This window comes from Sciurus vulgaris (assembly GCF_902686455.1).
Source record: "Sciurus vulgaris genome assembly, chromosome: 8".
In the NCBI taxonomy this organism is placed as follows: domain Eukaryota; kingdom Metazoa; phylum Chordata; class Mammalia; order Rodentia; family Sciuridae; genus Sciurus; species Sciurus vulgaris.
In genome coordinates this window covers 103877820-103890553 of record NC_136468.1, presented here as the reverse complement: position 1 = coordinate 103890553, position 12734 = coordinate 103877820, and the positions used below count along the sequence as shown (strand labels likewise).

At 36.6% G+C, this 12734-nt stretch overlaps 1 protein-coding gene across 1 annotated transcript in view; it reads right to left on the bottom strand.

Annotated features, from left to right (window-relative positions):
* Window positions 1-8931: 8931 nt before the first annotated feature.
* Window positions 8932-12734, bottom strand: part of STK17A (serine/threonine kinase 17a) — a 31400-nt gene continuing 27597 nt past the window's right edge. The window contains exons 4-7 of the mRNA XM_079149890.1: window positions 11446-11572; window positions 10715-10763; window positions 10444-10623; window positions 8932-9606 (exon numbers count right to left, since the gene is read on the bottom strand). Of these exons, the coding sequence (XP_079006016.1) occupies window positions 9282-9606; window positions 10444-10623; window positions 10715-10763; window positions 11446-11572 (681 nt within the window). The 3' untranslated portion in view covers window positions 8932-9281. The remainder of the gene's footprint in view (window positions 9607-10443; window positions 10624-10714; window positions 10764-11445; window positions 11573-12734) is intronic.

The window sequence follows — 12734 nt, the reverse complement described above, 5'->3', positions numbered from 1 at the left end:
CATCCCCAGACTTTTCTTATAAACCAAGTGATTTTATTTAAATCAAGGAGGGATATTGTGATAGGATATAGCTCAGTGGTAGAGCATTTGCCTAGTATGTACAAAGCCCTGGGTTTGATCCCCAGCATCACACACACACAAGAAGATAAGAGTCTGGGAATGTGGCTCAGTGGTAGAGTGCTTGCCTGGCTCGTGTAAGGCACTGGGTTTGGTCCTCAGCACCACATAAAAATAAATAAATAAAGGTTAAGAAAAAAAAAAAAAGAAAGAAAATATGCTTGAGAAAGTAGTGAGTTACTCCTAATAATAATTAACAACTCAAGTATTAGCATTTTAAATATATAATTAATAATAAATTACTTATTACAGTTTTACCCACTAACCCCTTATCAAGCTAGGGGTGGATTAGGTAGGACAGGTCTTCTCCCACCCCCACAATTTCAGATGGATGATTAAAATGAGAATAAGAAATGAGCATAATCAGGAAGGATACTTTTAAAAATAAAAGAAAATGAGACAAACTACATTTTAAACAGATAGTTAAGAATGACCCTTAACTAGCGGGATGTGGATGCCTGTAATCCCGGCTATTTGGGAGGCTAAAACAGGAGGATCACAAGTTTAAGGCCAGTTTGGGCAACTTAGAGATGCTGTCTCATATAAAAATGAGCCCTTGTCTAGCATGTGCTAGGTCCTGAGTTTGATCCTTAATACCACACTAAACGAATAAATAAAAATAAAAACCTAAAAAATGTAAAATGTCATCTTTTCACCAAAATATCATCTTTTCTTCCTACTGGTGACTAATTATCCTCCCAATCTGTACATCTGCCTCCCAGATACTTCTCACTATTGTAAAGTTTGCTAGCCCTTTCCAAGGTGTCTCCTTCTAGGCATGACTCATTTCCTTCTGGGAAGCAACTCAACACAATTCTTGCTCTGGAAGTGTGCTAAAAGGCTTGGTAAAGGCATACCAGCAGCAGACAGTTTGGAGTGGGGGTCTGACATGGAAAAACTCTGATCTTATCAAGAAACCTGGCATATTAATAAGGAATTTCCAATAGCCAGCAGGTCAATACTTCTCTTCTAAACCAAAAAGAAAAGCTGATATATTTCCCAGTTTAAAACTGAAATTTACTTTTTTAAAGCAGTTGTTTTCAAGCAGTTTCAAAAATGAAATTATTCTAACCTAAGACAGCTTAGATATAGGACTTAAATTTTAATTGGAGAGAGACACAAACCAGTGACTGCAGAACACATTCTTTGTGGTTTGACTGAACTCAAAAACAGTATTTATAAAGTATATATATAAGGTATGTCTACAAAAGTATATTTTGCAAACTAAGTACAAACTAAGCCTCTTTATAGGACTTCATTTCCAGAAAATTCACTGTTCAAAACAAAGTATGAGGAACAAGATGGAGTAGATGCACTTCTTCCTTGTGCCTTAGAAATAAATACAAGGCTATGCTGGAAGATGAAGAAAAAGCTGATGGGCCAGGAACCTCAGGACCCAAGGTATAATACAGCACCGAGTCCCCTGAGTTGTGGTTGTCTATTTCCCTGAATGAGTGCTAGCAACTCAGGAATGCCAAAAGGAACAGTCAATAAAAGCCAAGAAAAGCCAGTTTTCTGTATCCAAAGGACCAGGAAAAGGGCAACCTAGAATAAGAATACTGAGAGTAACCAAACACTATGGAAAAAAATAGGGCCCTAGCCACACACATCAGCAAAGGCAAGTGGGGCCCTAGCCTAATTCCTTACCTGGCTGTTACGGGGCCTCCTCAACCCCTGCTGGAATGATGTCCTAGAAGGCCCAAAGGGATCCTGGACTCCTGCCCCATGGTACCAGCACAGCCAACGTGCTGTAGTGAGCAGTAGCAAGGAAACACACCTTGAGCTGAGAGACTGAGTAGTGAGTTCAAACTTTTCCTGTCAGGCAGTAGTGAGGTGGTACCACGGCCTGCTTTGTCCACTGATGTGGTATTAGAGGGCATCTGCTAAAACATGAGTTCAGTAAGATCCAATCTTCAAAACAAAATCCATACCTCACCATGCAGCAGTAGGAAGAAAGCCCCCCAGATCTTGGCAACTATAGCACCCTGTGCCTGCATCTGCCATTGCTCTTATTATACCATATGCATTGCAGATGCCACTTGCTGGACGTCTATTCCACTAGTCCCTTTGCTCCTTAGGCCTCATGTCACCCGTGCTGCATATAGACGCTTCCTCTACAGATGTTAACTGAACATTCTGGGGTGAAATGCCAACATCTGGCGCTTAGCAGAAGCAAAATTAACAAAATCCCAGAGTGCAAAAGGGTGGGTCTCATTTGCTTTTTAGTCCTCCAACATTAAGGAAATTAAAAGAAATTTTAGGCTGGGTGGGATGGTGCATGCCTGTAATCCCAGTGGCTCCAGAGGCTAAGGCAGGAGGATCATGAATTCAAAGCCAGTTGCAGCAATGGTGAGGTGCTAGGCAACTCAGTGAGACCCTGTCTCTCAAAATATGAAATAGGGCTGGGGATGTGGCTAAGTGGTTGAGGGCCCCTGAGTTCAACCACTGGTACCAAAAAACAAAAACAACCCCACACACAAAAAATAAAACAACTTTACTTGACTAGAGAAGAAAAGCAGGATCATTTCATTATTAACTGTATAGTATTCACATTAAGAGGATAATGCCAACCTACAGCTATAATTTTTAGTGAACAAAATAAGTCATACAGTGGCAAAAAAAAAAAAAAAAAAAATCCAAATGCTCAGTATAATAGAAAGTCATATTTTCATTCCAAGAACAAGACAACTCTGAACTCGAGTAGGAAAAGACAACGGCCAACCCCAAGATGACACATAGATGACAAGGTTTTTAGAGTAGTCTTTAAAAAAAAAAAAAGTCTCAGTGAGCAATTATGAACGTTCTTGAAACAAATAAAAAAATAGGAAGTCTCAAACAAATGAAAAAAAAAAATAGAGTAAAATGAAATAATTCTGCTGTTTAGGAGAAGAGAGAATAAAAGAAACAAAGACGAAATAGAAATGACCCAATCTGGCAGGGGGTGTGGCCCAGTGGTAGAGCACATGTTTAACATGTGAGAGGGTGTATTCAAGCCCCAGCATCAAACAACAAAAAAACAGCCCCCAAAAGGGGGTTGATGACTACGATAGACTTTCCTTCTCCAGTTTCCTAAACTTTGGTGGAAGCAAAATATATTAACGTTGCTTTATGCAGATCTCACTGCACATAGAGGATATATTTAATATAATTAGATTACAAATGGGGGACAGACAGGGGACATAAGTTCTACATTTAACTCAAACTGGCAAAATGTTGACATGGACTGATCTTCAGAGCAATGACATAGTTTCCTATCTTGGCTGTGCTGGTGGTTACAGGAAGCTATGTGGGATAAAATGCCATCCATCCACATTGCACTAATGTGTTTCCTGGTTGTGATATTGTATGGTAGTTGTGTGAGATGCATCTGTACTATCTTTCCAACTCTAATTATTTCAAAATTGAAATAGGACAAGTGTAGGGAAAGAATGTGGTTTTAAAAAGGGTAAGGATGAGGTGACAGTCTCCTCATCCTGAATAATTTCCAGTTCTCTGAAGATTAAACATGCCTCTTTCCAAACATCTTAGTTTATGACACTCCCCTCCAAATTGGAGATTGAATCCAGGGGCACATTACTACTGATCTTCATTCCCAGTTCGTTTTTATTTAGAAAATGTTTTTAAATTTTGAGATGGGATCTTGCTAAGTTGCCCAGGCTGGTCATGGACTTGTGATTCTCCTGCCTTAGCCTTCCAAATCACTTGGATTACAGGGGTGCACCACTGCGCCCAGATTGATTTGCTTCTGTCACAATACAGTAGAAAGAGTGTTTATGTGAAAAGCTGCAATACTACTGTTAACATATTTGGTAAAATTAGCTTTTAATAACATCCTCACTTCTGCTAAGAATGTAATCAAAGTCGTAAGAATATCCTCACATGTAAAATAAGCTGTGCCTCAAATAACTGTGTTTACATTAGTTTTATTTTTTATTTTTATTTTTCTTCAGTACTGGGGATTGAACCCAGGAGCACTTTACCACTAAATTACATCCTCAGCCCCCCACCCCCTTTTTTTGAGACAGAGTCTTGCTACATTGCTCAGGCTGGCCTTGAATTTATAATCCCAAGTTGCTAGGATTACAGGTGCACACCATTCTATCTAGCCCATGTTGATTTTAAATAGAAAATGTCTCCTAATGCAAATACGTTTAGATTATAAAAGGCTTAGTGTTGTCAAGGTTTTTTCTGTAAAGGGCCATATGGTAAAACATTTAGGCTTCATGGGCCATAAGATCTCTGTCAGCAACTACATCAATCCTGCAGTTTTAGTGTGAAAGTAGCTAGAGACAAATGTAAATGAACAGGTGTGGCTGTGTTCCCATAAAATCTCATTTACCAACGAGGCAACAGGGGCCATAGTTGCACGAGCCTAATCTTAGGTTACTTATCCTCTACTTATTAAACAAAAAAGTTAAATTACATAAAAACAAATTTTAACAAATATTGTGTTTTGGACATTAAAATGGCGCCAAAGGAAGACTTCAAAGAGGTAAACACCCCTGGTTAGCAGTCAAGGGTTTGAAACCTTCAAGGATTCTCTCTTGTTCTGCCAGTCACTAGCTGTAAAATCTTGGGCAGATCACACATTCCCTGAGAGTCCATTATATCATATGGAATTTAAAAACTGGAGATAGTCTTTTCAGTTTTAAAATGAATTTCAATTCAGCTGACTTATTCCCACTGTTACCAACAAAAGTTTCAAAAGAAAACTCATTTCTCCTTAAACAATTATAATACAATTTATAATAGTCCTGGGTTAAGTTCAATGAACTAAACAGGCATTGGAAGATTTGGAATATTACAAGTAAACAAACCAAAAAAAAAAAAAAAGGAAAAAAAGAGAGGAGGAAAATGAAGAGTATATGAAGCATCAGAAAACAAAGGATCTAAAATAAACAAAACAATCTTGAGAAAGGAATGGGAAAGCCTATTTTACCTGACACTAAGATTTTGTTTTGACAAAAAGATGAACAAACAAATTAATGGGACAGAAAAGTAAATCCATAGATATTTGGTCAAATGGTTTATTAGGATACCAAAACAATTTAACAGGGAAAGGAAAATTTGAAAAATGGTGCTGAAACTGAACATTCATATAGAAGGGTACTTGATCCCTACTTCCTATGGGTCAAAAAAAATCAATTCAGGGTAGATTATGAATCTAAACAAAAAAGCTAAAATAATATAGCTCCTAAAAATATTATCTTCATGACTTTGGGGAAGGTGAGAAAATATTAAATTGAAAATTTCGTTAAATTGAAATTTTATTTCAACAAAATTAAAACCTCCTTCACAACAAAAGTCACTACTAAGAAAATAAGTCAGAGTGGGGAAAAAATAATATTTGTAACAGGCTGGTGTGTAGCTTGGTGTAGAGTGCTTGTCTATATTGTAAGTCCCTGGGTTTGATCCCTAGCACTGAAAAAAAGGACTTATGCCCAGAATGTATAAAGGATTCCTACTGACCAATTAAAAAGGAGGGGGAAAAAAAGACAAAAGAATCATTTATAAGCACATGAAAAAAATGTTCATTAGTCATCAGGGAAATGCAAATTATACCACCATGAGATATAGCAGGAGAGTGGGTGGGATGAAAAAGATGGATAACACCAAACATCAGCAATTCTTTGTGTCACTCATACATTGTGTTGGTGGGAACTGGAAATAGTACAACCCTTTTAGAAAACTGTTGGGCAGTCTCTTAAAAAAAATTAAATATGTATTCATCCTAAAACTAATTATTCTATTCCTATTTTTTAACCTAAAGGAAACAAAATGCATGTTCATAAAAGTCTCATAAAAAATATTTATAGCAGCTTATTCATAATAGCTCAAAACTAAAACAGCTTAAGGATCCATGAACAGAAATACAGATGTATATACAGTGGTATATTCAAATAGTACTACACAGCAATAAAAAGGAAGATGAATCTCATGGAGAGGCTGAGAAAAAGCAGAACGAAAGTCAAATAATTAAAAATTTAACTTTATTAGTCTAATTTAAATTTCTTCAAATGTGAACTTAAAATGTATTTGTTGATACTCGGGCTCATCTTTCCCCACATAACTGTCTATATTGGTGATCATGTAAGGATATATATTACTTCTAACTAGCTGAGGCCTCTATGCCCTGAGCCACACAGCACCCCACACATTACTGAGGACTGTAATTCACTTCTTGTCTAACATTCGCCAAGTGATCTTTAGAAAGGCATTTTCTCCCACTTTCCATGGGAAAACAACAAAATACAAGAATAATTTTCTGAATAAAACTTAAATGAACATTAATAGCATTAGATGAATATAGAGCTGCTTTGCAAGTCATTAAGAGAAAGATTTTACTTGGCCTAATACTGTGAAGGCTCTTTATATCATATAGACCAAAAAATATCAATATATATTCCTTCACAAGTATATTCTGAACGTCTTTTTAAAAAGCACTATACAACTTAAGGTACAAAAATAGCTAAGGGCTGGGCGCAGTGGCACACACCTAAATCCCAGTGGCTCAAGAGGCTGAGAGAGGAGGATCACAGTTCTAGGCCAGCCTCAGCAACTACGGAGGCTCTAAGCAACTTAGCGATACCCTGTCTCAGAATAAAAAATGAAAAGGGCTGGGGATGTGGCTCAGTGGTTAAGTTGCCCCTGGGTTCAATCCCCAGTATCAAAACAACACAAAACAAAACAAAAAGTAGCTAAGGACGCAAACTGGTTAAGTAAAGGAAAACATATCTCTTTTTTTTTTTTTTTTTAATAAGTGGAGTAATTACATTAAATATATCCACTCTGAATGTATCACATAGTTTCGAGAACTCCAAATGATTCTGGCTTTACAACTTGACAGATCCATCAGGTACAAACAAATGTCACTCACCAGCAATTTTTTGTGTGTTTTTTTTTTTTTTTTTTTTTTTTTCCAGGGGGGTCACATATTCCCTATTTCTATGAAAGACATTTAAACATATTTGCCTCCAACTATGTTTTACTTCTCCCAAGACTTACATGAGTCTTAACTTTGTGACCATGGGTTTTCACTAAGCTTGTTTGGAGATGTACATGGTCGTTCACACTTGTAATCCCATAGACCCAAGGAGGCTGAGGCAGGGGGTATTAAATTCAAAGTTGGCTTGCCGAACTTAGTGACACCCTTTCTCAAAATAAAAAATAAAAAAGGCTGGGGACGTAGCTCAGTGGTAGAGCATCCCTGGGTTCAATTATCAGTACTGGAAGGAAAAAAGCTACTTTCCAAGAAATTATAAATTTAAGTGAATTAAGTGAGAAAAACAATGCAACTGTTTGAACTACCCAATCAATTTCATTCCAATGATGTGTACACAATACCAGGTGCTCTGGCAGGTTTGCCCAGCCAAGCTGGATGAGATTATTGACAGTGTATAACTGTCTAGCATAGTACACTGCACATTATTTTAAAATTGGAGCTTAGATGCTGCCATTGTCATGACATTTGAGAAGGGCTAGGCAGAGAGCTTTGTGTGACACCCTCATGAGACTATAAAGGGATTCATCTGAGTTGTTCCTAGTGTGGTGCACAGGTGTGGGCTTGGTGTACATGGTATACAGATGACAGACAAGTTGTATTAATGAGAATTAATATATTTAACACTCAGCCTAAGAAAACATAAATAAGGACTCAGACTTTTTGTGTGAGGATATTCAGTTACTTTATGTAATACAGCATATACTTTTACATTTCCATTTTTTATTCATTTTTATTACTTATTTTGAAATGAGGTCTTGCTCTGTTACCCAGACTGGTCTCAAACTTGTGGGCTTACATGGTCCTTTTGTCTCAGCTTTTGAGAGGATGGGGTTATGGACATGTGCCACCATGCCCCGAGGTACATTTCCATTTTTTGAATAGGAAATTACTGTTCACTCTGGGGTTTAGATACCATTGAAATGTCTAATCAATTGTGTTTTGTGTATGTATTCATACACACATATATACATACCCATATGGATTTTTTCCCCTTTTTGGTCTTGAGGATTGAACCCAGAACCTTACATGTACTCTTACCACTGAGCTACATCCCTAAGCTAAGTTAAGTCTTTTGGGACAAGGTGTATCCAATGTCATTTTTTTTTTTTTTTTTTTAATGGACAAAAGCAAATGTTTATAAATATTTTGGCATTTTATAATATTTCCTGGTATAGTTTGAGGGCTGATAAGCTCAACAGGCGTAGAGGCTCAGTGACCAGTCTGACCATGCTTTATATCTCTTCTTCCTCTATTCTAGGAAATTTCATTAACTTTGGGATAAAAATAATACAATATTATCTTTTTGCTGACCAAAGCAAGCAAAGTGCTGATCAAATCACATTGATACCTGTGAGTGCCCTAAATTAAGTGATAGTACAAGAGAGGGGCAAGGAGGTGGCAGGGCACAGCCTGGGAGAGACAGAAGAAGAGAATGGTGTGAAAACAAAGGGAATGGCTGAAGAGATGACACTTAACATTCTTGGCTTACCGAGCCAGACCTTGGAAACCAGAATAATCTCAGAGGTAAAAAAAAAAAAAAAAAATCTCTGCTCTTATTAGTGATGTTGAAGAAAGAGAGAGGAAAATAGCCCCTGATAAGGTTACAAACATTAGGATAAAACAGAGAAGCCATATCAGGTCAATATAAAGTAATAAAATATAAAAATAAGACATAACACCATAATGATGGTATTCTATGTCTCAACAATTTAGAAGATGTCTATTTAAATTAAAATCTTGTCCCTCCATCCCAATTGAAAAAGTATTTTAGTAGTTATCAACATACATATATACAGATACAGAAACACATGAATAATGTAATTTTGGCACTTTTACTTGGATTTTTAAAGAAAAGTGAATACAAACATCTTTGTACACAAATTCTCATTGTAGAGCAACAGGATGTAGAATTAAAAGGTGCAAACATCTCCCTTCTTAAAAATAACATTGAAACAGAACTTTACCTGTTAACATCCACGTTGGCAACTTCTATAAATCTGGCTTGATTGATCTAACTTCACAAGTTTAACAAAATTATTTTTGTTTTTATCAGTGATATTTTGATATCCACTTCTAGTACATGTACCATTTGGCCAGAGGTCCATAAATAATATTAATGTTTTCAATGTGGAAATCTTAAAGTTTTAAAGGGAAATGCTGCTCAGTAAATAAATTCTCCTGGAATTTCTTGTAGCAAAGGTTCTTCAAATTTGAATCGTTTGGAAATGGCCTTTTGATCCATTTTTTCTTTTTCAGACTGTCTGCATTGTCCTAAAGTATATGAAGCAACTACAATTAACTCCTCTGTCACAAGCGATTCCTCAGTTTCTGGTTTCTCAGTATCGGCATTAATTTCAGGCACAGAATCACCTTCTTGGAGGGCGTTTGCTTCTTCTAATGACCCTTTCATCCTAAAAGAAGGATCCTGAATACTGCTCTGTGTCAACCATGGGTGTTTTAGACATTCTTCAGCAGTGGCTCGATCTCTGTATGAAGACACACGTTTCATACTTAAAACAACATAAAAACTTCAACTGAAATTTAGAGAAATTTATAAAATCAGATGTTTTGGAAATTTGCAATCCTACAAGATGTTGAAAAATAGTATTTTAAGTAAAATAGTATTTTCTCTGAAAAGCTCTCAAGAGATCAGAACCAGACAGAAAATATCTATAAGGATTAGCTGTCCTTTCATTGTCAATTTCTACTAATGAATTGTGACACATCTACAATAATATAATTTTGCTAATATTTAAATCCTATTATAATGAGGTGTGCAGGTCAATAGATAATTCATTTTTGCCAGTTTTCCTTTCAATATCAGGCCAAAGGTCCCATCTAGTTTCTTTTTTCCTGCTTGTTTTAGAGTACTAGGGATTAAACTTAGTGGCACTCTATCACTGAGTTAAATTCTCAGCCTTATTTATTTAGGTACTGGGGATTGAATCTAGGGGCATGTTACCACTGAGCTACATATACCCCTAGTCCTTTTTATTTTTCATTTTGGGACAGGGTCCAACTAAATTGCCGAGACAAATTTACAATCCTCTTGCCTCAACCTTCCAAATTCCTGGGATTACTGGTTTGTGCCACTGTGTCTGGCTAATCTAGCTTTAGTCTATATTTTTGTGTCTTCATTTTGGGATTTCAGTTGTTGGACTACTTTTGTTCAGAGAAAACCACTCAAGAATTGACAAAGATCAGGCTGGAGGTATAATTTGGTAGTAGAGGACATGCTTATTAACATGCACAGCCATGGGTTCATTCCTCAGCCTCCCCTCCCTCCTGCCAAAAAGAGGATAAAGATAAATATTAATACTTACTCAGGTTTCTTAACTAAAAGTCTCTTGATGAAATCAATAGCGGATTCAGACACAACATCAAATTCTTCCTCAGAATAACTTAAATTCATCTGTGAGATGTTCAAAAATGTTTCCTGTTTATTATCACCCAAGAAAGGTGATATTCCTGTAAGCATGACATATGTTAAAACGCCAATGCTCCTAAATCAGAAAGAAAAGAGAACTTAGGTAAGTATCATATTCATTTCTTAAAACCAATTTTATCAATTTTTCTTTTGTAAATAACTCTTACCACATATCTGTTGCCATGCTGATAGGATCATAACTAAGGATTTCAGGAGCTAGCATCAAAAACAGAAGAAATATTCAGATTTGTGGAAAAAAAAAATGCCTAATTTGCTCCTACAAGTAAAAAATTAAAGTAAGCCTTAGAAACTATAAGGCACTATTATCAAGGTTTGGGTTAAATGAAATAAATTAATAATTTGCATAAAGTCAAATCAATATGAATTATTATAAAGTCTTAACTAGATGTTTATAATTAACTTTTCATATTTCTACTCTCATGGTTGAATCCTAGTATTTAAAAATACTTGAATGCCTAAATATTGCAATTTATACTGACAATTTTTGACACCTTTCTCTTTTCACACCATCTAATTGAGCATCACATCTACCATACAAAAGCCTTTAAATCAAGCACCCACACATCTTCTGTCCCACTCCAGTCCATAACACTTTCACCTCTCATAGCTTGGTGGTAGAACATATGCTTAGCATGCATGAGACCACCAAAAAATAAAATTAAGAAAAGCAAACTTTTTTAGCCTTGTAGGAAAAGCATCACCAATTTGGTATTTGACTCTTGAAAGTGTTCCACTTTAAAATTGAATCCAAAGGAATGAATCTTTGATGGAAGAATTTGAATACAGCAGATGGCTGGCCCCCTATGAATGTGAGTTCCCTAATGAAGGTGATGCCTGACGCCAAACACAAAACCATCTCAGTCTTACAAATACTTACCCACATATTCAGGAGTACCCATAATTTCTCGGAGTTCTTCACTGTTCTTCATTATTCTTGAAAGGCCAAAATCAACTATCTTAATGTCGCCCAATGGAGATTCATTTGTCAGCAGAATATTCTGAGGCTGAAAAATAACCCCCCCCAAATATTAATAAAACCACGATTACACAAAACACGCAGCCCACAGAATACAAATTTTACCTGTGAAATTGAAGACAGGAATTTAACAGTAAGCAGTCAAATAAATAGTTTTATAATATCTTCCTATATGTAAGGCAGCAGCTTGGTACTCTTATTTTTGATCTCCTCCCCATTACTGGTTTTTACTCAGTATATAAATATGCTTGTTAAGTATAAAACAAAACCACTTATAATCACTCCCTGATGACCCTGAACCTCTTTCTAGTCAGCATACTCTCTTTGCTATTCCCTCAAAGCTTAGCTTCTTGAAAGAATGGTCAAGTGCACTTGGGGTCACTCTTTTTTTGTAGTGCTGGGGATTGAGCTGGTGGTAGGCAATCGCTCTACCACTGAGCTACACCCTTGGCCTTATCACTTTTCATTCCAGCTAAATGTGTTTTGTGCCTTCTACTAAATCTGTCCTCATAAGAGGTCACAACAACTTTAATAACCAAAGACCCACCAAATTCCATGGATGTCTTTCAGGCACTATTTGCATGAATTGACTGCTGCACTTGGCACTGTTGATCATTCTGGTATTCCAGAAACTTCCCCTTTGTTTTCTCCCTGATGGATCACTTCTCCCTCTGTAGATCTTTCATTATTTTCTCAAAATTTTTCATCTTGCCCTCCTTTTCAATGTTGGTATTTCACAAGATCTTTTAAAATTTTTTTTTTTAGTTATAGATGGACACGATAGCTTTATTTTATTTATTTATCTTTACATGGTACTGAGGATCAAATCCAGGGTCTCACACGTGCTAGGCAAGTTCTCTATCACTAAGACACAAATGCAGCGCCGCAAGATCTTTTGATGCCTGGCCCTCTTCTTGCAAAGCTCAGCATTCTACTTTTGAGTCATTTCATCTATTCCCAAAGCTTCAGCTGCCACTAACAAGCTCTTTCAAGATTCATAGATCCCATTAAAATCAGATCTCAGTATGTGGCTGAATGCACCACACCCTCAACTCCTTGCAAGCCTTCCATTGGGTAAACACCTCAGAAACAAAGCCCAAGCCCTAGCTCCACCAAATTTCTCTCTTCTGTACTGCCAATTTCAATGCCCAAGTAAAACACTGGGAAAATCACCCAGAAGTTCTCCCTCA